Source organism: Xiphophorus hellerii, chromosome 15 (genome assembly GCF_003331165.1).
Source record: "Xiphophorus hellerii strain 12219 chromosome 15, Xiphophorus_hellerii-4.1, whole genome shotgun sequence".
In the NCBI taxonomy this organism is placed as follows: Eukaryota; Metazoa; Chordata; class Actinopteri; order Cyprinodontiformes; family Poeciliidae; genus Xiphophorus; species Xiphophorus hellerii.
In genome coordinates this window covers 22,496,127-22,521,740 of record NC_045686.1, presented here as the reverse complement: position 1 = coordinate 22,521,740, position 25,614 = coordinate 22,496,127, and the positions used below count along the sequence as shown (strand labels likewise).

The 25,614-nt window shown below is 39.0% G+C and overlaps 2 protein-coding genes and 1 pseudogene across 3 annotated transcripts; 2 read left to right on the top strand and 1 right to left on the bottom strand.

Annotated features, from left to right (window-relative positions):
- The first annotated feature begins 3,062 nt into the window (after positions 1-3,062).
- On the top strand, positions 3,063-11,344 carry LOC116734618 (class II histocompatibility antigen, B-L beta chain-like; annotated as a pseudogene).
- Positions 11,345-11,448: 104 nt separating this feature from the next.
- On the bottom strand, positions 11,449-12,822 carry LOC116733814 (trace amine-associated receptor 1-like). Its single transcript, XM_032584671.1, has one exon. It carries the CDS (start codon positions 12,435-12,437, stop codon positions 11,481-11,483), a length of 957 nt encoding a protein of 318 aa, XP_032440562.1. The 5' UTR covers positions 12,438-12,822; the 3' UTR covers positions 11,449-11,480.
- Positions 12,823-16,001: 3,179 nt separating this feature from the next.
- LOC116733683 (adhesion G protein-coupled receptor F5-like) lies at positions 16,002-23,839 on the top strand. 2 transcript variants are annotated; one of them, XM_032584487.1, is made up of 10 exons: positions 16,002-16,203; positions 18,177-18,321; positions 18,950-19,007; positions 19,129-19,141; positions 19,272-19,358; positions 20,589-20,767; positions 21,434-21,610; positions 21,701-23,074; positions 23,166-23,207; positions 23,331-23,839. In XM_032584487.1, the coding sequence occupies exons 2-10, from the start codon at positions 18,281-18,283 to the stop codon at positions 23,385-23,387; spliced, it is 2,028 nt and encodes a 675-aa protein (XP_032440378.1). In that variant the 5' UTR covers positions 16,002-16,203; positions 18,177-18,280; the 3' UTR covers positions 23,388-23,839. The 2 variants fall into 2 exon arrangements, with proteins under 2 accessions (XP_032440378.1, XP_032440379.1); XM_032584488.1 differs by lacking the exon at positions 18,177-18,321 and having other exon boundaries at positions 16,003-16,203.
- Positions 23,840-25,614: the final 1,775 nt, after the last annotated feature.

The window sequence follows — 25,614 nt, the reverse complement described above, 5'->3', positions numbered from 1 at the left end:
ATTAAATCTAAACATTTTGGTAATTTGATAAGATTCAAAGTAAAATACTTATATTAATATTGGTTTACTTGTAATAATATTTACACGAACATTTGTGGGAACACTTACAAGAAAAACAAGTAACTGTAACTTTGGTATTAAATAATTAGAATCATGTATTATTCTTGGTTTCTTTTCAGAAAAACATCTGTAATAACTCACATTAGGATTATAATAAGTATAATTAATAAGTTATGGTTATAAAATCATAAATGAATGATAAATCAGAGAAGCTGAAGAAAATAAATGTGATATAAGTTATGGTTATAAAATTATAAATGAATGCTAAATCAGAGAAGCTAAAGAAAATAAATGTGATATAAATGTGATTTTGACATTGAACTTGAAATGGTGTAAAAAGGTGTAACTGCAATTAAACATCACTGATATGTTGTAGGTAGATAGTAGGTGAAAGGTGAACGGTTAAGGGAAAAAGGGGAACTAACAGGAGAGCAGAGATGATCAACGCCTTATTTAGGTAAAAGGTTGTGCAGGCAATGGACAGGAGGTTGAGCAACTCTGAGACATTAGCACAGACATCAGGACATAATGTCTGAAGGACAGTGATGGATGTGAGGTCATCTGTCTAAGCAGACAGCCAATGAAAACGCACCAAAAGGGTGGATAAACCCTATATAAGGTGGGTGCAAAAGAGGAACCTTTCGTTGGATCCTCCGGGCAGCTTCGAGCCAAGATCGAGATGGACAAAGAACTCTGCAGCTGAAGAAGAGCCGGAGCCACAGAGCCGAAGACTGTCCCGCTCATGGAGACCAACCGGTCAGGCCCACAACCTGTGGCTTCACATCGCACTTCTCTCATCAGCTGGGTTCAGACCCCAAAGACAAAGATGAAGACAAAGGCAAAGACAAAGAAGAAGAACTGGTGCTTTCCTTCCTGCCAGCACCAAGTCCTGTGTGACCTCACCATCCATGCGGAGAAGAAGCTCATCAGACCTGCGGAGATCCTGACCTTCGCCGATCAACATCTTCCTCCTGCTGCAGCACCTTCTTCATCTTCAATCATCACAGAGATTCCTGCCTTCGCCGATCAACATCTTCCTCCTGCTGCAGCACCTTCTTCATCATCAAGCCAGGTCTGGGGTTCGAAACACCAAACTCCGTCCGTCTCTCTCAAAGGTTTTTTTTTTTTTTTGTTCTTAGTATCAGCAGTAGGGAAAGACAGACTAGATGATTGATTTTACTTATTTGATTATTTCTGCTACTGAATTAAGCTGTACTGACCCTTGCAAAAATGCCTTACTAATAAAATATTTAGCATAAAGAAAATCTAAAAGATGTTGTGGACATTCAGTTAATGAGTCACCTTAAAGTTCTTTGATGGTTGTAAAATAGCTGTGATGTTTGATTCTGGAGAGGAAAAAGTTTAAAATGTTTTTAGGTTGCTGGTAGCCCAAATTTAAAACGTCATCCTTGGGACTCGCCCGAGTCACTAAAACCTACCTGGTTCAATAACAAATGCAAGTTGTAAAATAGAGAACGAGCGACCGTTAACAGGTGTGCTCTGTGAAACTAGTTGGCTGTAGGCTGCTCAGTCTGGCTAATTCACAGGGGGAAGAAGGGTGGGACACCTGGATGTAGGCCGTCAGAAAACCAGGCGAATCGTTTCTCGAAACCAGCTTAAACAGAGTTTACTTCAGTTCTGGACAGGGTAAATCCCAGCAGATTTAGGAAACTCAATTAACCCGTTAGAAGGAGAGCTGGTAGCACATCTCCCCTCTCAGAAGAGGAAGCAGAGAGTGAGACAGTAGAGACAGAAAGGAGGGGGGGGGTGTTGCGCAACAACAAGTGGCGCCCAACGTGGGGCTCGATCTAACGGAGTAGGAGGGCCCTGCCAAGTCAGTGAAAACAGATGTGAGGATCTGAATAGCTCACTTGGTTTGTTAACTCTTAGGGAATAGAGTTAATGGTGACTGATAAGGCCGTCAGTCCCAACCCTTGCAGTAACTGTATGGCATACAGGTGAGGGAAAGCTTCTACTGAGGATAAATGACCGGATCCAGACAGTGAAGCTAGTAGCCAACATAGTCTAGACCCATCCCTGCTCGAGAGCGCAAAGAGAGGCTTTGGGGGATAGACAACTCGAACCGACAGAGAGACGGAGTGATGGATGATCACTTCGAGGAGGAAAATCTGGGGAAGAAACCGGAGGAAGCCGGCCGCCCAGATCGTTTGGAGAAAGAGGAGACCTCAACAGAACTGCATCAGTTTCTGCACAGCTACTGTGACTCAGACCTGAAGCAAGTGGGGAAGTTGGTTCCAAGAATGAGGAACTGAAACATCAGCCCCTGACAAAGAAAAGTTGGCTCAGTCTTGCTGGAGTGGTTCGTGATGTCATGTTGACAAGAAAAGAAAAGACCAGCCTGCAAGCATGCACAAGAAACACAGAAAAGTATCATCAGCTGACGATGGATGAGGAAGCACACCGCGTCCTCCACTGCAGCCATCGAGAAGACATCCGGCAACAGAACAAACACCGGCAGCTGACATAATCACACAGACGCAGACATGGTTAAAGACATCCTGCTGGACCCGGAGCTTGAAATTGGGCCAGCACAACCCACCAGTAAGAAACGACCGCAAGCGACATCTGAGAAGCCAGGACAACTGGAAGGGACAATCTACACCGATGGATCCAGAAAGGGGTCCGACCAGTCGGCATACTGGGGATTTATTCTGAAGCAAGACGGCAAAGAGATGCCGTCAGAAAGGAAAAGCTCCCGGTAGTGCTCAAGCCGGAGAAGTAACGGCAGTACTGGAAGGATTGCTGGAGCTGGTGAAAAGGAAAATCAAGAGTGCCAGGTTAGTAACTGACAGTTACTACTGTGCTCAGGCCCTTAGAGAGGACTTGGCCATTTGGGAAGAAAATGGTTTCGAGACTGCAAAGGGCAAGCCCGTGGCACACAAAGATTTGTGGAAGAAGAAAGCAGAACTGAGGCTCCGCCCGAAACTTGAGGTGCAGCGACAAGGCGCACACCTGAGAAGAAGCCCTATGGAGGGGCAAAGATGACGACCTTTCGTGCCACTAAGAAAGGTTGTCTCTGCCGGTGTCGAGGTGGGACAGAACACCTAAGGACAGGTGGTCCTAGAGTAGCACGGGGAGCAGGTAGTACGGTGCGTGCATAAGGCCCTCGAATATGCAGGCGTGCTACTCCCCCGTGAAGAACTGAGCAAGCAGGACTGCTGGATGTCCCTTCAGCCCATCCGATGCAGCTGTGTGACTTTGAGGTATGTGGTCGATACGCAGGGCACCCAGGGCAGCGGATGGAAGGTTTGTTCATCAAGAGCACAGTCCCATGGGGTTCAGTCTGCATGGATGTAGCAGAGCCAATGGGGACAACAGGAAAGAGAGGTGAGAAGTACCTCTTGGTGCTGATGGACACAGTGACAACTGCTAGAAGAGCAGGTCTTCCCCTGCAGAGGAACTCCGTTCACGTCACAGAAAGCAGGGAGGCGAAGACACTTCTCCTTTTTGCTCAGAGAAGAAAAAGGGAAGTTGCAGCTCGGAGTGTCACTGAAAACAGGGCAGAGAGTTTGGATTAAAGCTCAAGATCGGCCTGCAACTACGGTGATCAAGCTGAGATTCAACGCCCGAGATTTTGTAAAGTAAGTACTAAACTTCAACACAGTACTACTGATGAAGAAAGGGGTCCATGAGGAAGCAGTGCTCAAGCCAGTTCTTAGCTACAGCAAACCAGAACATTACAAGAAGATGGCCAGAGAATCAAGCACCATGCCATCCTACAGTAGACTGGCCACTATTACGGGAAGGTTGCCGTTCAAAGAACAACTTCAAGGCTTTGGACTGGGAGGGCCGTGAAGAAATTGGACTATGCTAAAGAAGAACTCCTGTCACAACCTGATGGATTAAAATGGAAAAGGATCATGATTACGGATAAAGCGTCATGATGCTTATGCTTTTTGCTTTGCTCTGCTGAACAGCCAGAATTTTTTTTTTTTTTTGAGGCCTTCTGTCTCAGCCCATCTTCCCTAAAGAACCATCCCACATCCTGAAGAACCGACAGTTCATCCAGCGAAGGTTCTTGTAGAAGAATCAGAGCGATCCAAGTTTTCTTCGACATTCATCACCTCATGGGGGAAATCAAAACTCCAAGGAGGGGGTGTCAAGAGAAGTGGAGTTTTGATGACTACACTGAGCCCTCTGTGACAACTGAGGATGAAGAATCTGCATCTTCACATCCCAGACGAACCTCTTCTCTTTCCAGGGGATGAGGACGGCGAACTGCAGGAGGGTGATGGACTCCCAGCATGTGAAAGGTCTGACCTCGTGGAGGGGGTGTCAAGAAAATCCGAGCTCATCCCACTTCCCCATGCTGGAGATTTTAGTTTAACAGTAATAATAAATAAAGTTATCTTTAAAATGAATCACTCAAGTGACATCAAGGCCCAACAGTAGACTTAGGTGTCAATAAAATAAATCTGGTTGTGTGTGTTGTTTTTGTCTAAAGCAAACTTTGCTTTAATTCTACTTTTTTCTATCTAATCATAAGAAATCATAGTCAGACAGAGAGAGTCATGAAACAGGAAAAGCAGGTTTCCTGGAAAAAGAGGAAGTAAGTTTCCAGCCTGCAGATTTATAAATATAGCTGAGACTATTTCTTATTTTAAAGCATGAAAGTTTTAAAGAATTAAATCTAAACATTTTGGTAATTTGATAAGATTCAAAGTAAAATACTTATATTAATATTGGTTTACTTGTAATAATATTTACACGAACATTTGTGGGAACACTTACAAGAAAAACAAGTAACTGTAACTTTAGTATTAAATAATTAGAATCATGTATTATTCTTGGTTTCTTTTCAGAAAAACATCTGTAATAACTCACATTAGGATTATAATAAGTATAATTAATAAGTTATGGTTATAAAATCATAAATGAATGATAAATCAGAGAAGCTGAAGAAAATAAATGTGATATAAGTTATGGTTATAAAATTATAAATGAATGCTAAATCAGAGAAGCTAAAGAAAATAAATGTGATATAAATGTGATTTTGACATTGAACTTGAAATGGTGTAAAAAGGTGTAACTGCAATTAAACATCACTGATATGTTGTAGGTAGATAGTAGGTGAAAGGTGAACGGTTAAGGGAAAAAGGGGAACTAACAGGAGAGCAGAGATGATCAACGCCTTATTTAGGTAAAAGGTTGTGCAGGCAATGGACAGGAGGTTGAGCAACTCTGAGACATTAGCACAGACATCAGGACATAATGTCTGAAGGACAGTGATGGATGTGAGGTCATCTGTCTAAGCAGACAGCCAATGAAAACGCACCAAAAGGGTGGATAAACCCTATAAAAGGTGGGTGCAAAAGAGGAACCTTTCGTTGGATCCTCCGGGCAGCTTCGAGCCAAGATCGAGATGGACAAAGAACTCTACAGCTGAAGAAGAGCCGGAGCCACAGAGCCGAAGACTGTCCCGCTCATGGAGACCAACCGGTCAGGCCCACAACCTGTGGCTTCACATCGCACTTCTCTCATCAGCTGGGTTCAGACCCCAAAGACAAAGATGAAGACAAAGGCAAAGACAAAGAAGAAGAACTGGTGCCTTTTTTCCTGCCAGCACCAAGTCCTGTGTGACCTCACCATCCATGCGGAGAAGAAGCTCATCAGACCTGCGGAGATCCTGACCTTCGCCGATCAACATCTTCCTCCTGCTGCAGCACCTTCTTCATCTTCAATCATCACAGAGATTCCTGCCTTCGCCGATCAACATCTTCCTCCTGCTGCAGCACCTTCTTCATCATCAAGCCAGGTCTGGGGTTCGAAACACCAAACTCCGTCCGTCTCTCTCAAAGGTTTTTTTTTTTTTTGTTCTTAGTATCAGCAGTAGGGAAAGACAGACTAGATGATTGATTTTACTTATTTGATTATTTCTGCTACTGAATTAAGCTGTACTGACCCTTGCAAAAATGCCTTACTAATAAAATATTTAGCATAAAGAAAATCTAAAAGATGTTGTGGACATTCAGTTAATGAGTCACCCTAAAGTTCTTTGATGGTTGTAAAATAGCTGTGATGTTTGATTCTGGAGAGGAAAAAGTTTAAAATGTTTTTAGGTTGCTGGTAGCCCAAATTTAAAACGTCATCCTTGGGACTCGCCCGAGTCACTAAAACCTACCTGGTTCAATAACAAATGCAAGTTGTAAAATAGAGAACGAGCGACCGTTAACAGGTGTGCTCTGTGAAACTAGTTGGCTGTAGGCTGCTCAGTCTGGCTAATTCACAGGGGGAAGAAGGGTGGGACACCTGGATGTAGGCCGTCAGAAAACCAGGCGAATCTTTTCTCGAAACCAGCTTAAACAGAGTTTACTTCAGTCCTGGACATGGTAAATCCCAGCAGATTTAGGAAACTCAATTAACCCGTTAGAAGGAGAGCTGGTAGCACATCTCCCCTCTCAGAAGAGGAAGCAGAGAGTGAGACAGTAGAGACAGAAAGGAGGGGGGGGGTGTTGCGCAACAACAAGTGGCGCCCAACGTGGCTTGTGCAGGCCACGTTGGGCGCCTGCACAACGTGGAGGCGCCCGACCTGGCTTGATGATGAAGAAGGTGCTGCAGCAGGAGGAAGATGTTGATCGGCGAAGGCAGGAATCTCTGTGATGATTGAAGATGAAGAAGGTGCTGCAGCAGGAGGAAGATGTTGATCGGCGAAGGTCAGGATCTCCGCAGGTCTGATGAGCTTCTTCTCCGCATGGATGGTGAGGTCACACAGGACTTGGTGCTGGCAGGAAGGAAAGCACCAGTTCTTCTTCTTTGTCTTTGCCTTTGTCTTCATCTTTGTCTTTGGGGTCTGAACCCAGCTGATGAGAGAAGTGCGATGTGAAGCCACAGGTTGTGGGCCTGACCGGTTGGTCTCCATGAGCGGGACAGTCTTCGGCTCTGTGGCTCCGGCTCTTCTTCAGCTGCAGAGTTCTTTGTCCATCTCGATCTTGGCTCGAAGCTGCCCGGAGGATCCAACGAAAGGTTCCTCTTTTGCACCCACCTTATATAGGGTTTATCCACCCTTTTGGTGCGTTTTCATTGGCTGTCTGCTTAGACAGATGACCTCACATCCATCACTGTCCTTCAGACATTATGTCCTGATGTCTGTGCTAATGTCTCAGAGTTGCTCAACCTCCTGTCCATTGCCTGCACAACCTTTTACCTAAATAAGGCGTTGATCATCTCTGCTCTCCTGTTAGTTCCCCTTTTTCCCTTAACCGTTCACCTTTCACCTACTATCTACCTACAACATATCAGTGATGTTTAATTGCAGTTACACCTTTTTACACCATTTCAAGTTCAATGTCAAAATCACATTTATATCACATTTATTTTCTTTAGCTTCTCTGATTTAGCATTCATTTATAATTTTATAACCATAACTTATATCACATTTATTTTCTTCAGCTTCTCTGATTTATCATTCATTTATGATTTTATAACCATAACTTATTAATTATCCTTATTATAATCCTAATGTGAGTTATTACAGATGTTTTTCTGAAAAGAAACCAAGAATAATACATGATTCTAATTATTTAATACTAAAGTTACAGTTACTTGTTTTTCTTGTAAGTGTTCCCACAAATGTTCGTGTAAATATTATTACAAGTAAACCAATATTAATATAAGTATTTTACTTTGAATCTTATCAAATTACCAAAATGTTTAGATTTAATTCTTTAAAACTTTCATGCTTTAAAATAAGAAATAGTCTCAGCTATATTTATAAATCTGCAGGCTGGAAACTTACTTCCTCTTTTTCCAGGAAACCTGCTTTTCCTGTTTCATGACTCTCTCTGTCTGACTATGATTTCTTATGATTAGATAGAAAAAAGTAAAATTAAAGCAAAGTTTGCTTTAGACAAAAACAACACACACAACCAGATTTATTTTATTGACACCTATACTGTTGGGCCTTGATGTCACTTGAGTGATTCATTTTAAAGATAACTTTATTTATTATTACTGTTAAACTAAAATCTCCAGCATGGGGAAGTGGGATGAGCTCGGATTTTCTTGACACTGACTACTTCCATTTTGAAACCTGGTTTAAAAACGTGCTGGTGTCACAGACACTGATCACCAGAAACTTGTAAACAACCAGCTGGAAAACTTGGGCCTTTTACTGCAGGGCCAGAACCCTCTGAAGATTCTTAACATTAATATTTTTGTACTGTGAGTGTCCATCAATGCAAAGACACAACATGTGAAGTCTGAGAAGGGAAACCTCAGGCCACATTGTGAACCCAAGAAGGTTTTGCTCCAGGGCAACAGTTTTGGCAAGTGCTCCCTTTGGATACAATATGTCAACTTTCTCACTTCACCCTTTAACTCCTCCTGTTCCATACCAACTCATAATACAAGAATATAGACTTCAGCTACTTTAGTATCAAATATAGCTTCATCCATCAGTCTGGACCCATTTTCTTTCTGTAATCTTTACATTCTTGTTGATCATTCATCGTCCACAGCAGAGGTCCTCAAATTCAGTCTTTGAGGGCCGGTGTCCTGCTAGTTTTAGATGTGTCCCTGGTTCTTTTAAAATGACCATTTTTGACTTTTCACAAGTCCTTTTTGGGGGTTGAGGAAGCTAGTCTTTGCCATTACCCAGTGCTATTCTCAGTGTTGCTCCCAGTGGCAATCAAAATAATCTGCCTCTGCAGCTCCTTCATAGCCTAGTGGCCTAAGATAATTAATGTGGTCCGGTGGGTTCCCACAATTTACACAAGAAGATATTCAAGATATGGACCTTTCCCTAACCTGTAAGGCAGGCATATCAGAAATGTGTTATAATATGACTGCAGGAACTATAAATGTTACTGAAAACAGCTTGGAGTGCAACAATTTGAGGAAGTTACTTTGTGTAGGTGAAATATTTGGTAACATTTGTTGAATATTATAAAAAGTTTGAAGGTTATGAATACCAAGAGATATAGCCGGCATTAGGAGAGAAAGCTGAATAGTATAAAAGTTGAACAGTGAAACTAGCACAAAGTATGCAGGAGGAGAAGCTTGGCGAAATTTACGGCGCAACCAGAAAAGTGGAACTCAAGAGTGTGAATTGAAATAGCCTTCACCTTCAGTAGGGAAATTCCAGAGCAACAGCAGCAAATGCATATAGATTCATATAAAAATAAGAGTATAAAAAACTAACATACTGTACAGTAAGGGCAGAAATTCAACATCAATACGGTGAACTCCAATCTGAAGGAATGTTCAACTGAGTAGGTTATTTTAAAAAATATGCATAAAATGTGAATATGTATTTAAAGATTAAATAACAACATATTATTTACAGTGAGTGACAGAAAAACTGTGCAACAACAGAGATGTGCAGACACCATCGCTAATGTTGTTTAAAATTAGTGAAACTGCGCAAATACCACCATGTATGAAATGTATACATTTAGAGGATTCAAATCAGAAACTGTTTTCAGTGTTGTAAGACACATCAATACTCTGCCGTAACCGAATTTATTTCTGCCTTTGTTATGAGGGGTTTGAAAATTATTACGTGTCTCATTGTGAGTTTAACTCCTCCAAGCTGAAGGACATCAGGTACATTTACTCTTCTTTTTACAAAAGAATGGAGATCTTCAGGTTTGACAGCCGTTTGGGGAAGTTTATTGGACATACTCAGTATGGCGTAAAGCTCTCCAACTGCTGGAACAATGATCCTGATGAGCTGAACAAATGGAAAGCTCTGAAAGATATGGACTGCCTGAAAAATGTGAAAGTAGAACACAGCAGTTTTGCCACAAAATCAGGTCAGTGTTTTTCACCAATAATGATTCCTGTCAATAGTCACTGAAAACACCAGTTACTGTCGTCTGGAAATGCTTTTTAACCAGTCATGATACGGCTGTGGCATCTTCAAGGGACTGGAGTTTTGAATGTTTTAGATCTTTTATTGGCTCAGCACACCAAAATCAAGTGATTTGTTACCAGGCCTCTAGACATGCAGGACACCCGCTGCTAAGAATCAGAATAGGACAATACTGACAGGATGTTCTGCTTGAAGTTTTCTTGACTTTCTTGACAAGTTCAATATATAATTTGTGAGTTAATGCAGGGTCTGTAATTAATTAATTGCTATTAATCGCAATCTAATCAGAATCCATATATCGACAAAATGAGCAACATCTTCAATTCAAAAACCTGAAGTGTTTAAATAAATAGACACACAAGTTCAATGACAAAGATATTTATTGTTTTTGTGGCTCTTCAGTCATCAGATTGGTTCAAAGTTCAAATCTACCCATTTATCTTTCCAGTGTTTCAGGAATCATTCATGGAACTTTTTGAGAAATGTGGACTGTGGAGGCTGACATTAGGGTTTCGGACGTCTGTGCTGCTCCTACATGTTTAGCATTAATATTCTATTTTAGCTTCGCTGTTAGGCTAACTCCTTTTTGCACAACTTGAACACAGTACAGAGGTAATAAAGCTGAGTTGTACACATTTAGCCTTGACTGTAGATATTTCACCAGGGCTACAATACATTCAGGGACACTAAGCTTTACAGATGCAGGTATTTGGTTCTAGACATCAGGTCCTGAACTGATTTCTTCCCTAGTTTTGAAGAGTTTCTACTCTTCAAACTTCCATAATAAACAATAAACAACAACAATCATGTGTTCCAGTTCAACCCACTGTCAGGGTTCAGTCTGTGACTCGTCCTGCTTCTCATCGTTTTGGCATTTTGGTGTGCAGCGTACAACTTCTACCCCTAACAGGTCAAACTGAGCTGGCTCAGAGATGGACAGGAAGTCACTTCTGATGTCACTTCCACTGATGAGCTATCAAATGGTGACTGGTACTACCAGATCCACTCCTATCTGGAGTACAGGCCCAGGTAAAGCCAGGTTGTGCAAGGTCAACACTGTAACCCAAAACAGTAATACTTTTTTTTACCCGAAGTCATCCTACCGTCTAATCCTGTCTTTTCTAATTAAAAGAGAGTCAGCACTGTTAGATTTTATTGCTGCAGGTCTGGAGAGAAGATTTCCTGCATGGTGGGTCACATCAGCCTAAGAGAACCTCTGATTGTGAACTGGGGTAAATATCTGCAGTGCATTACACCTAAGTCTCTCCACAGCTGCTGTATTCTGCATCCTCATGTCAATAGGACATGAGGATGCATGTCCCAGGTAAACGTCAGTCAAATGGCTGACGCTTACCTGACTCTTCAACTGCCTGTGTCTCTCCTGACCCGTCCTCAGACCCATCCATGCCTGCGTCAGAGAGAAACGAGCAGTGTGGACGAGCAGTGATGTGACACACATACATGTGTATGTATGTATGTGTAGTATCTAATTCGATAGTGTCAGCATTTATTCGATAGTGACTCCTGTCAACTGAGCATGTGTCTTCATGCTGGTTCCTTTTATCATTATATACCTCAACAAAACAGCTCAGTGTAATTTGAAGCTACAATAGTCACCAAAAAATATTTTGCCAGTAATAACCATTTTAAAAGCTGACCTGAACCAGGTATAAAAGAAAGCGTAGATAAACGGGTTCAATGTAGAGTTTGACAGAGCAAACCAGTTAAAAGTTTCAATCACAGAAACCGGGATAGAAAAGAAAATGCAAAGGAAGAAAGGAGACCAACAAAATAGAAAAACTCCCAGAACAATCGCCAGAGTTTTGGTGGCTTTTCTCTCCATCTTACTGGCTGTTGCTCCGAACTTTATGCTTTGGATTCTTCGTGCCTGTCTCTGTGCAACAAGGAAAATCTTCAGGTAGATGCAAAGCATTATGACCACTGGAAAGTAAAATGATAATATAGGTCCAATAATGTTTGCCGTCATTACATCCAGAAAACACATGTCAACACATGCGTAAGGAGACAGTCTGGGAATTATCACTCCGATGCTAACGAGAGCAGAAACACCCCAGCTCACTGTGATCATGATGGCAACAACATGACGGCTGATTTTAGATCTATATGTGAGAGGCTGACACACAGCATAGTACCTGTCAACTGAAATACAACACAGGTGCATAATAGAGCATGTACTAAACAATATATCAAAGCTGTCACGGACCTTACAAAATAAACTCTCATTATAGGTACATGAACTGAGAGAGAAGGCCATGCTGAGAGGAAATACTAAAATCCCAACCAGCAGGTCGGCCACAGCCAGAGACAGAATGAGAGTGTTGGTGGGTGTGTGAAGCTGCTTGAAGTAAATTATTGATGTTACTACAAGAAGGTTTCCACATACAGTCACAAGAGACAGAAGTGTCAGAAACGCATACACCATTATACATACAACAGAAGGAGTCGCGGTTAGTTTGTAGCTAAACTGATTTATCTCATAGCATGGATGCTGTAAGACAGTCACAACACCTGTCCTGTTTTCCATGAAGACCTAAAACTGAATTCAGGTTACATTAAAAGTGAGGCAAACATTTAAAATGCATTTAATAAAAGGTTAAATTACATACATGTAAACAAAGAGTGGCTTTTCTGATACCTGATACTGCTGATCAACCCTTACATGCTGTTCTAGCTGCTTACAGCAATGTGAGTCTTGGTGCAACGAGACAACATGTCAGTGCAGGTTGCTCTGCGGCACGATGGTCTCTGTGCACAAGCTTTTATGTCTTACTTACCAACCTATCTTTGGATGCCACAATTTCCATCCAATAAGGACGGGCAAACTCCATGTTGCCTTATAGCATGGCAACGTGTGTGTGGGCGTATAGGGTCCAGCGCGGTTGGACTGACGTCAAACTGTTGGTTATGTGGTTTTCAGATGTTTGGTTTCACACAGACCTGTAGTTCTCATGCCAGGCCACTATGTGGTGCTGTGATTTTAGCATGTTGTTTGAAATGCGCCCAAGCTTTTGACCCATAGATTCCACCTCATGTAGGAACTTGTACTCAGTTACACAATAAGATATTCAAGATATGGACCTTTCCCTAGCCTGTAAGGCAGGCATATCAGAAATGTATTATAATATGACTGTAGGAACTATAAATGTTACTGAAAACAGCTTGGAGTGCAACAATTTGAGGAAGTTACTTTGTGTAGGTGAAATATTTGGTAACATTTGTTGTGTAGTGTGGCAGAAGAGGGTAGGGAGATATTCCACCAGAGTTGTTCAGAACTACAACTAAGTTGCTTGTCAAAAGTGTATAAATTGTTTTCACTAGAACCATTTTCTCACTTTCTCAGGTCTGTTTGTATTAAATCCAGAGTAGAAGGACATTTACACAATGTAAAGGGAAATTTACATAGGATTGACTTTGGACGCAATACCAAGCATCATTAAAATTTAATTTGGTATTTGTTAATTGTTTACAAGTCATTAAATTTTTCTCAACATAATGTATGTTTAGCTAATATCACATCGACTGCTGTTAGCTTAGCTGGAAAGTTTATTCTGCCGGTATTTTGATTGACTGAGTAATTGATTTGGCAACTCAAAGCCCCAGAGCATAAACTTTGTGCCACTTCAGGATGGCCTTGTGGTTATGTATGTGCAATGGGGTTTTGTTTATATTTCATTTCTTTCTTTGTAGATCTACTTCACCCACCAGATTCAGGGTTGTGTTTTTTGTGGAACATCTTCCACATTCCCTCATCCAGGCCCTTTTCAAATGATTATTTTTTTCCCATCACCTTTCTGTGGCCATGTCCAAATCTCAATAAACATTTAAACTGGCATGTTGACTGTTAAGCTACCAATCACTCATTGAACATTGACATTTTCATGAAAAATAAAAGTAATGAAGCCTAACGAAGCCTCATGGTGGATCAATTAAAGGTGCGAAGTCCCCGAGCTCCCTGAGTCTCCTAACACTCACACTCCACACGAACGCAGCATCACAGTCTGCTCACACACACCTGCACACACCTGGCTCCCTACAGCTTTAAAGAAACAACAAAACCTTCAAGGCCACATGATGATGTAAACAAGGACAAAGTTAAACCCAAAGAGCTTTATTAGATGGAAGCATTAAAGCTTTCAATGTAGTCAAGAGAATTAATACTTTTTCTTTTTTTTCTTTACAAAGATTGCTTCCTGCTCAATTATAATATAATCTACGAAACATCTGAAAAGTTTAACTACTGTATCCTACAGTATTAGGATACATAAGGCACCAGTATCCTAATACTGTTGTGTAGTTTTATAATCCAAGGGGAAAGCAGCAGCTCAGTGCAACTTGTGTAACTTTATGTTCCTTCAGCGTCTAATGAGGAAAATAGCACAATCTGAGTCTTTTATTTAAGATATAGAAAAGATTTCCAGAGCTGGGAATGTTAAACATGAATGTTATGCACATTATGCACCATGGCCCTTTAACTCAGGGTGACCAGAACCACAACCCTGTGATTGGCTGGCAGGATGTGAATGACAAAATGAAGCAGAAACTGAGGTTTATGTGAATCACCAGGTTCTGATTTGTTGATTCTCATCATGCAGTTCCTTCACCTACAAGTACAGTCCAGAAAATCCGAATATTCTAAAACACACATTACATAAAGTGAAACCCGGATGTTATCTTGATTCATCACACAGTGAAATATTTCAAGCTTTTCTTTGCTGTAATTTTTGACAATTATGGCTTACAGGGAACAAAACCCCTAAAGTCACTGCCTTAGAAAATTGTGAAAAAAGTTTAAAATTTGAACCTCATGATGTCACATACTAATCAACAAATAAACTCAAACCATCGGGTCTAATAATTTCCTGCAGGAGTGATAAAGCTTATCTTATCTCTCAATCTGTGTCAGTAGGACTCAATCACTGGGTGAAAATAATAAACTTAATTAGGAAGTTGTTTTTTTCCCTTTTTTAGAGTAAATTCAAACTTCACCCACATTTTTTGCAAGATAAATGCCACAGTTTCAAATACTTAAATGTTCTAATCCTGGTTTAAACCTTTTATACAGACAACCCTCAGGTCTTTGTTCTAAACAGACCTGATTTAAACTGTTAAACAACATACAGTGTAATATAGAAGACACAATTGGTAAAAACAAAACAAAACAAAAAATAAACTATTAGTACTGATAACCATTTTAATACAATACCAAAGTCTATAATAATGCTTTTTCTTCAAATTTTTTCACAATGTCCTACTTTATGAGATGGATAAATTAATAAAGAAAAAAATCTGTTGGTTTAATCGTTGTCACAAGAAAACAATAAATATGAGAAATTCCAGATAAATATTGATCAATCCCGATTTTTTCTTTAAAGTTTATGTTTGACTGTTTTTTATCGAATCTTGTTAATGTGAGGTTAGAATCGATGTAGGTTGGTTTTTATTCAGCTGGTTCTATTAAATCTGATGCAAATAACTAAAACAAAACCAGGCTGTTGAGCAAACGGATAAGCTTGTTTATTCAGCTGCATCACCACGGTAACCTGGCCTGATCAAATGTGTTTTGCATAGTTATCCAAAACCAAAAAGCACATTAGAAATATTGAAATAAAATTTTGAGATTGTTTTCTTTTTAAAGTAAAAATTCAATGGAATAAAACTCCTTTCATTTCTACATTACAGTTATATTCCTAAAGTATCAAGTATATTAGTATACATAGACATATTAGTATATTAGATAGTATGTATTTATTTAAAACATTAATATTTTAACCTTACGGATTATTGTTATTATTATTATTATTATTAGACAGATGTGCTTGTTTTCTCAGTAGTTATTCTTCCTGTGGTTGTTAGATATTTCTCCATTACTTTGGCTTTCTCTAGTTGAATTATGAGTGGATGAGAAACAGGAAGTGAATGTTTACTTATGCAAAAACCAAACACCCAAACCAACCAGTGGAACATTATCTTGTAAACCAAATAATGGTGTTGTTACATCCACATTTCCTCCAACAGAGACATTTTATTCAGTTCTCACAAAGTAACACTTAAGCAAATGTTCCCAAATTCACATTTTGCACGAGGCTATTTGACGGACGCCAGGAATGCAAATACACTGCCAATAAAAAGCTCTAATGAAAGAGAATCCTTTAACTCCACCATCATTTCCTGATTGGCTCCATAACACAGACAAAGTCGCTGTTTAACACTGGGAATATTTTGTTGTCCAGCTACGGCAAGTCGGAGGATTTATGTTCTTTTCTTGATTGCAACAGCGATACCCAGGAAAGGTAGGATATTTCTGTCGTGTTGGGTTTTTTTTAATCAAGATCACTGATGTGTAACTGAATAGCTCAAAGGAATCTGACCACAAGAAGTTCTAAACTATCAGAAGGCTTCACAGGAAGTTGTATTTTATTCTCCAATTTATGAGTTTTTAAATGAAAGTATTTGGAAGTGGCTGATGAGGCTGGCAGGTTTTTCTAAGCTGACAGTGGAATAACAGCCAACAAGCTGTGTGGGATGAGAATCTAAAGCATAAATTGAACTGAAATAAAAATTGAAGTTGAAATACTGAACTTAAATTGAATTAGCAGAAAAGCAAATATTGTTATGTCTCATATTGTCCAAGAGTCGTTGTGGATGGTGATCAGGCCATGAATTTGACTGAAGACGGTTTCTGTATGACTCATGACTTTCTACGTTGTTTACTTGAACTTTTGAATACTAATTAGCTGCTCCCAGTTGTACAAACAATAACTTGTTGCCATAGTTGCATATTGTAGCAGCCATTCGAAAGACAAAAAGTAAAAACAATTGCACAACTTGTCCAAAAAATATGAACAAAAGTCGACAAAATGAACAAAATCAAAAGTTTTTCTTTCTCTACCAGAAACAATCAAAAGCCACCAAAGATTTGTGAAATCATAAGACATTGTAAAAGATCAGAAAATATTACAAAACAAGACAAAATTATGCAGAGTTTGTGTTTGAAAAAGCCAAATAGCATCTACAAGCCTTCCAGTGCCTCAACCAATCAAAATGCTTGAAAGAGTGCTTCATGGCAGCGAGCCAATCATTGGAGATCTCCTATGTATGACTGAAAAAATAAAAATGATGGTCATGTAGATTGTCAAAAAAAACAAAAATTCCACAATTTTAAATTAAATGTCTGAAAAACTAAAAGTAGGCAGATGTTTTGTCTGTATATAACTTGCAAATATACAGTCTGAGTTATGACTGAAAAGTCTGACCGTCACAAACACTGTTTGAAGAATCTTTTTTTTTTAATAACACCTTCAAGATGTCCTGTGTAGAAAAATTAACTTCATTGCTACTCAGGTGTAACTTTGACCATTTGTTTTCTTGTAGACTGTCTGAAGCTAATTTGGAGGATTCCTCTCTGCCTTCAGCTCTTTTCTTTTAGCACTTTTATTTTCTTTTTCTGAAACCAACTCAGAACTTGATCAGCTCTGTGCTTGGGACTGATTTTTTTTTTCTTCCATCTTCAGACTATTACAATTATCTGTTAGTTTGGTGTTTTCCTCCTCTGTATCTTCAGATCACTGGATACTAGCTGACCATTCTAGAATATTTTATAATATACAGTATTTTAAAAATATATAACTATAACATTTCTATTCATGTTGGAAGAGTTCACGGCTCCCTGGAGATGAACTGTACAACTAACGTATTTTGAAACTCCTACCTGGATGCAAAGTGATGCAAATAAGTTTGTTTAGAAAAACACAAAAATAAAATAAAATTTCACAAGTAATACAGCGATCGCAGTGGCTAGATGTGCATGTTTTTGAGCTTTTAACAGAGATGTCAGCAGGTTCCTTTGCCACCCTGAACATGGTCAAAAACCAAAATATTGAAACAAATGACGCCTCGCCCCCACACCAAGCCAGCAGTATATCTGATTGACCGGTGAAACCAAACCAGAAAACCGCCAACGTAGCTGAGTTATACAAAGAAAGTACTGACTAAACCAAGCAAATTACTTTGCATACAGGTACATCTAAAAAATAGAATATTACATAAACGTGCAGTATTTCCTGCCAGTCATCTCAGAAAGTGACGCATATATTATAGAGTCAGTGATATAGTCTTGGGCTGCCATGTCATCTGCTGGTTCTGGTCCACTGGGTTTTTCTGGAGTCCACAGTCAATCCTGCTGACGGTACCAAAAGCTGCTTCAGTGTCCATGGTTTTCCTGTTGTTGATTGGCCAGCAGACTCTCCTAACCTTTAACCTATAGAGAAGAAGATGAGCGACCCAACGATGAAGATGATCTGAAGGCAGCTGTCAAAGCGAACCACAGGCTGACCTCCTCCAAGCCACGGAGCATTGACGCAGTAATTCATGCAGCAGGAGAACCGACTGAGTACTGAGTGCAGAGAAATGTAAATACTTTTCAGAAATGCTTGGTGTTAAAACATTCTTTTTTAACTGGTCTGATGTGATACTATAATTTTCTAAGACAGTAATTTTGTGTTTTCTGTACCTTTAAGCTATAATCACTGAAACTGCATAAAATAAAAGCTTTAAACATTTTACTACTGGATCTCTAAAATGACTGAGATGACTGGTAGGAGATATTGGACTTTTACGCAATAGTCACATTTTTTATAGATCTACCTGTATATTTTTGGTTAAAAAAACAACTACCTTCTCTTTTTTTAAGAATGTATTTCTTTAAATGAAAATGACATCTATAGTTACAGTGCTTGTAAAAAGAACCTCCTCTTTAAATTCTACAGTTTTATTAATAAGGGTGTATTAAAAATTGTTTGGTTGGTATCAGCAGAAAATGTTGTTTATGTGTATTATTTTTGCTATAATCAGATAATATTTGTGTTGTTATATTGGTTTGATGTTCTGATACTGAAGTGTGACAAACAAAACAAAAACTGAATTCTGAAAGAGGGTGAACACGTCCACACCACTGTGTTCATCTTATTTTCTAATTTATTGAATATGATTGCATTAAGTTCTTTCTTAATGCCACTGTGTTTTGTGTTTTTGCATCAGATTGACAATGTGGACCAGAGCGTCTGTGTTTCTAATTGGAGCTGTCTACTTGTGGCAGGTACTCATTCATTTCTTTATTATCTCTATTTTATAATATTGCACCTACATGAGACCCATTGAAAAAAATTTGCAAAACTTTTTACAGGAAGACTAATTTGGATATTTTGTTTCTCTTACAGATTATTTCAAAAGGTGACAATGGCTTACTGATTTTTTTGTTGTTGTAGTTAATTCATTAGAAAAATGTTTTAATGTGTGTTTAACTTCCAAACTCACACATCTGTGTCTAATGTGTTTTAATGGAATAATCCTGTCTACATAGTGGAAAGCACCGATATTGGACAACTACTCCAGATGTTTGACAGTAACGTTGTCTACACGTCCATCTATACATGTGAAGAAGTCGATGGTATTCTGATTTTAACAAGTTTATGTTTCTGATTATGTTTTTTCAGACTCTATCTGGGTTTTGTGTTTAATGGGCTCCTGAGAAATAAACTATCTAAAACAGGGGTGTCAAACTCCAGTCCTCGAGGGCCGCAGTCCTGCAACTTTTAGATGTGCCTCTGCTGCACCACACCTGAATAGAATAATTAGGTCATTAGCAAGACTGGGAGAACTGATCTACACAAAGAGGAGGTCATTAAGCCATTTCATTCCAGTGTTTTGTACCTGTGGCACATCTAAAAACTGCAGGACAGCGGCCCTTGAGGACTGGAGTTTGAGACCCCTGATCTAAAAGGATAAAAACAGCAAATCTGCTCGCTATTTCATTGTCTTTCTATAGTGTACATTTGGCACCACCTGCTGACTTCCAGTATTATTGTCCCTAGACAGTCAGCACAGTGTGGGCTGCACTAGAACGTCCAAAAAAGTCAAAGTAAAATTTGCATCACCCAGACAGTGGAGCAGACTGAGTCAGTGCAGAATGAATTACGCCTCAGTGTGATGGTGTATCTATTGGAAAAAAATAAAGTCTAGTTGGTACTGGGAAAAAATGGAAGTCTGCTATCAAGTAGGGAAAACTATTAGGAATATACGATAAATGCACAAACAGCTTGCCAAAAGCAGGCTGTTATATAATTATTTGGGTTGCCATATTGGCACAGTATCCTCGCATTGCTGGGGTAGATCAAGAAACCCAAAACCTTTGGTACTGCTAAGTAAAACTACCCATGGTATTATTATTGCCGTCAGGTTTTGTATTGCTTTGGTGTGGAGAGCTTTAGATTGCCGCTCTAATTTTCTGCTGTGCCACTTTACACCAGGCATTAAAACCCATACTGCATCTGGATGAGAGTGGCTGTCACCTGTAGCATTCTTTGTCCAACTGTATGCTAGACATGTAATGTTTGCTGTAATGCTGATTTAGCAAATGTAAAAGGAAATGGTTTCTTGCTCTATTTTAGGAAATGTTATGATCAGAAATGTGCAAAATGTCAAATAAAATAAACGGTCAGATCTTGTGACACCCGTCTAGGTTAGTAAGCGTTGTGTGGTGATGGGCTTATGCCTTCATTAGGATGATTTGTGCCCATTTTGAAAAATTGGAGCCCATCAATCAAATCGTCAAAAGCCTTTTGTATCTTCTCAGAATTTTGGGTAGAGGGTTCAACTCAACATATTCTTCCATCTTTAGATATTACATGTAAAGAGCCTCCATATGGAATCGGATTAGTAGGTTACAAAGTGTGGGCACCCTGTGGCGTGGGCATGGTGGGAAATATGACAGCAGTTTGTATGGAAAATGGAAAATATGAACGAAAAGAGGACAACTGTGTCCTCGCACCTATTCAGGAGATGCTTGATAAATCTAAGGTAACTCACTCATGTTTACTATCATGACACCAAAGCACAATAAAAAAGACTCTGATATCAGTAGAATGCAACATTTGTATTTTTATTTTTTACTTTAGTAAAGAAAAATCAATTATATTACATCCTGTCATGTTTTTGATAAGCATTTCTGATGCCTGTGCCTCTTTACAAATAGTTTTCTAGAAGAAAATACTTGGAACCATTTTTCTCGCTGCCTCACATTAAATCATATTAAACTTTTCCTGTTCTAGGTCAGTTTGGATGACTGAAATATTTATGTTATATGTTCTCGACGAATTCATCTGAAAGCATCATTTATGTGTTCAGTACAATTTTTACATAAAACTGATTACAAATTTAAAAATACAATGGAAATTTTACTTTTTGGTCATGGTGATCACATAACCCCCCAAAAATATGATGTTTTGGTTATGATCTGAAAATCAGATTGTTTAAAAAAAATCTAATTTCAGAATTCAAACATTCCTACAAAAGTCTTTTCATACTTGAATTGAAACAACATGAATGTAGCACAAATAAACAAGACTGTATTTTTAATGTATTGCATTACATTTGGTTTTATCATCAGAAACAATTTAAAGTTAGCCAAATACAAACCATGACTTTAACTGTGAAACTAAAAATTTGTTTCTTTAACTGCAACAGACACTAAATGACTCAACATTGCCAAATTTCTTGGAGGAACTCAGAAACGTGACTGTCGACAACACTGGGACTGTTTCTGTTTCTCCAGCCACGATCAATTCGATTGTTACGATCCTTAACAATGTGGCTAGCACATCAACATTGTTAACTTTGCCGCTAACTAAAAAATCAACAACGGTAGGTGAGGGTGTGTGTCAGGTAAATTCTCCATATTTCAAAATATACATGTTCAAATCTAATATACGTATATTGTGTTTTTAAAAACAGTATATCCTGGAAACGGCTGGCGTTCTCACGTCCATTGAATCAAAGGGGTCATGGGACAAGCTCAATAACAAAGACAAAGAAAACCAAAACAACGGCTCCACAATACAAAGCACCAGCTCTGCCTTGCTGAATCTTTTTGAGTCAGTATCGAACAATCTTGTCAATGAATCCTTCACCATTGAGACAAGTTTCATTCAACTGAATAAAGCGATGTTCGAAAACTATTTTCATCATGATTTTAACTTCTCAGTGGAAATAGACATACCAGCGGAGGCCAGCGGAGGAAGTCATTTCATTACTACAATTGTATTCGCGTCCATGGATAACGTGCTCCCTCCGAGAAATGAAGACAACTCCTCATCCATGGTTATCAACGGAAAGGTTGTTCTTGCTACGACAGCAGCCATAATCAGAAATATATCAATAACATCAGGAATTCTGAATGACACCCTGGGAAACCCAAAGTGTGTTTTTTGGAATTTCACACTCTTTGATGGTCTTGGAGGATGGAGCGACTCGGGCTGCTCTCTGCTGTCCCACAACAGTGAAACCATCAGCTGCAGCTGCAACCACCTCACCTCCTTCTCCATGCTGATGTCCCCTGACATTATTGAGGACGAAAACATCAAAGACATAACAATAATTGGAGTTGGCATATCCATGGCTTCTTTGGTCATATGTCTTATCACAGAAGCTCTCACTTGGAAAAAAATAAGTACCAACACCACCTCCTTCCTGCGTCACGTTTCCATCATCAACATAGCCGTTTCTCTCCTGATCGCAAACATCTGGTTCATCATCGGAGCGTACTTTACAGACGATAGTAAGAAGAAAAGCCCTGCGCTGTGTGCAGTTGTGACCTTCTTCATCCACCTCTTCTACCTCGCCATGTTCTTCTGGATGTTGGCCTCAGGCCTGCTGCTGCTCTACCGCACCGTCTTCGTCTTCGAGGGCGGATTGTCCAAGACGTCCATGCTGGTTATCGGATTTGTTCTGGGATATGCTGCTCCGCTGGTCATCGCCGTAACAACCATGGCAGTGACTGTCCCATCACATAAATACGTCAGAGAAAACCATGGCTGTTGGCTGAACTGGGAGGACTCCAAAGCTCTGTTGGCCTTTGTGGCTCCTGCACTTGTGATTGTGGCGATAAACTTCCTCATCCTGCTAGTAGTGATTTATAAAATGTTGAGGAGAAGAGAAGTAAGGAATGCAGGCCAAGGCAAAGAGCAGCATGTTTTGGTGGTGATTGCCAGGAGTCTGGCTGTGCTCACACCGTTTTTCGGACTGACTTGGAGTTTGGGAATCGGAACCATAATTGCCCCCAAAAACAGGGAGATAAATTTTGCTTTTACCCTGTGCAATTCACTGCAGGTAACAACAATCACACATTTACTATGTAGAAGTATTCTAAAACTCCTTACTTTTTAAAACTTTTTCTGAAAACCTTGTGTCTTTTTTGCAGGGTTGTTTCATTTGGGTGTTTGGAACACTGCTGGACAAAAAGGTGTGCATGTCTCTGCTCCCTTTACACTACATTTTAAATATTTTTGAAAATGCTATCATTTATCTAAAATCTATTGATTTGAAATATTTTTTGTGCACAAATCAATCACTCTTTTTTTTTCAGGTGCGGTCAGAAACTATAAAATCACTGACTTCAGCTGATAAGTCCACCGCTGGTTGATGAAGTAACTGCCTGAAGAGTTCCTATGATGAAGAGGGAAAAACGTTGGTTTTAGCCTGTTATTCTTTGTCCTACATTAATTTTCTTGCATTTTGTTTATCATTGTTGCTATGGGAATGTACAGTAATACCTAAGCCCTGCATATGAACATAAAGCCTTTTCAATCTCTTTTTCTAACAAAGTTCTGTTTTTATCTTGATTGAAAAACCCAAATGATGATTTATGCATCTATTGTAACTCGTCACCAGCTCTAAACAACCCCAGCATCTTCAAAACAACAAGGAAATGCGGCAAAAAAGTTTTCACGATTGAGATGCAGCCATATTGGAAAAAAGTGGTTCATGGTTTTTTGTACAATAAACTGAAACAGATTTTTTTTTTTTGGCTGCTTGCTAATTTTTATTATGTGTACATGCTGTAAAAAATAAAACATTGTAAGGATTTTCTCAATATCTTTTTTTGCATGGTTAAGTTTTTTCATGTGCCTTTAAAGTTCGCTTATGTAACTTCTATTAAAAAACATGTTTTCTTTACATTTGTGATGGGCCACAGCAAAAGTAGAAACTTTTCTTAGTTTACTTTGGGGGTCTTTTGAGATATTCACAGATTCAAAAATTGTAAATTTTAAGCTTTCCAATGATGTCAAACACGTGGAAATAAAACATGAAGAAAAGGCCATTTGAATACTGGAACTGTGAATCCTAACATTTAGAGAAAATGGCTTTCAAAGGTTTCCACAAACTTGCTGAACAACCTGGGAGTCTCAAAATTAGCTGTTCATTTCCATCACTTTGCATTAGTCCCAGCTCTGACCATAAACCGGTAGGCAATACCTGGGAAGCTGCGCAGAAAAAAAGCTTTCATAAGCCAACATTTGTTTGGCTTATCTAGCTGGGAAAATATATTTTTTATAAGTTGTCAGTTGTTGTCCATGTGAACTTTAATCTTGTGAACTTTTCTCATGGGGTCGCGAGAGAAACAGAGGTTGTAATGTGATTTTGGTGACAGAACAAGTATTATTTTCTTTGAAAATTAAACACAAGTTTCATTTTAATTCGCTTTAGCAGAATGTCTGTCACACCATCATCCTCGTGTCTGCAGTGGCATTGAACATTCAGAAAACCTCCTCTGTCTGTCATGACGATGTTCACTTGTATTAATGACATTAAAGACGAAGGCAAAAATAATGTTGAAAAAAAATAATTTTATTTTGCTAGACATGTAAGTAAAAGACATCAGTAAAAGTTTCATTAGAAAAATTTTAATGGTAAAAAGCATCAATATAACACTGGGAATAAAACATCAGCAATAAAAAAGATTGCAAAAATGTAAATGATGGCAGACAGGCAAGAAGTATAAAATTATTTTAAAAACTTAAATCAAGAAATGAAATCAAGTAAATATTCAAATAAATAAAAAAATTAAAAGGTCTTTTTTCCAAACATACGTATTTTTCAATATAGAAGTTATTGGACTAATACACAAGGTAATGTATATGTAGAACAGGATAAAATACTTTCATTGACGATAGAGAGTGCTTACTATCTGCAACACTGTTGATAATTTGTATAATTTCTATAAAAAAATAAATCTTTACACATACAACGCTCCTCAACAGGCGTTATGGTGAGATGCCCAGGAGTCGACCCAGCAGCATGATGCTGGTCTCCAGTGTAGTTCTTGACAAAAGTGTGGCTTTGTAAATTCTGAAAATAATAAAAAATATTTCTTTCAGATTATAGATTACATTAATAAGTGATCATATTAACAAGTGCTACACTGAAAATTAAAAGCCACAGTGCTACCGAAAGTCCAACAGCTTCATTTTTACCTCGTTATACATTATTATTACTGTGTTAAAAAAATCTTTAACACAGTAAATTAATTGTAATTTACATTGTACAAGAGATTTATTTTGTAATCAGTTTGGGTGTAGCTAGTGATGTATTATGGAAACTTTCATTTACATTTGGAACCCAGAGCACCACTTCAAACGCAATGAAGGCCAAATACAGCAGCCAGTTTGGCTGATGGACAATAAGACCTATAAAATCTATCATATTTCTTTTGTAAGAACTGGATGCTTCTGTAGATGTTGAGTACTCTCATGTCCCGGTGTCATCTTTCTGCTGCAAAATAACCCATCAATATGTTGCACATGAACTGTGGAGAAAGTTTGCATCTGCATGAAAGCATCCAAAGTTGAGAGCTCTCTCTTCTTCTTTAG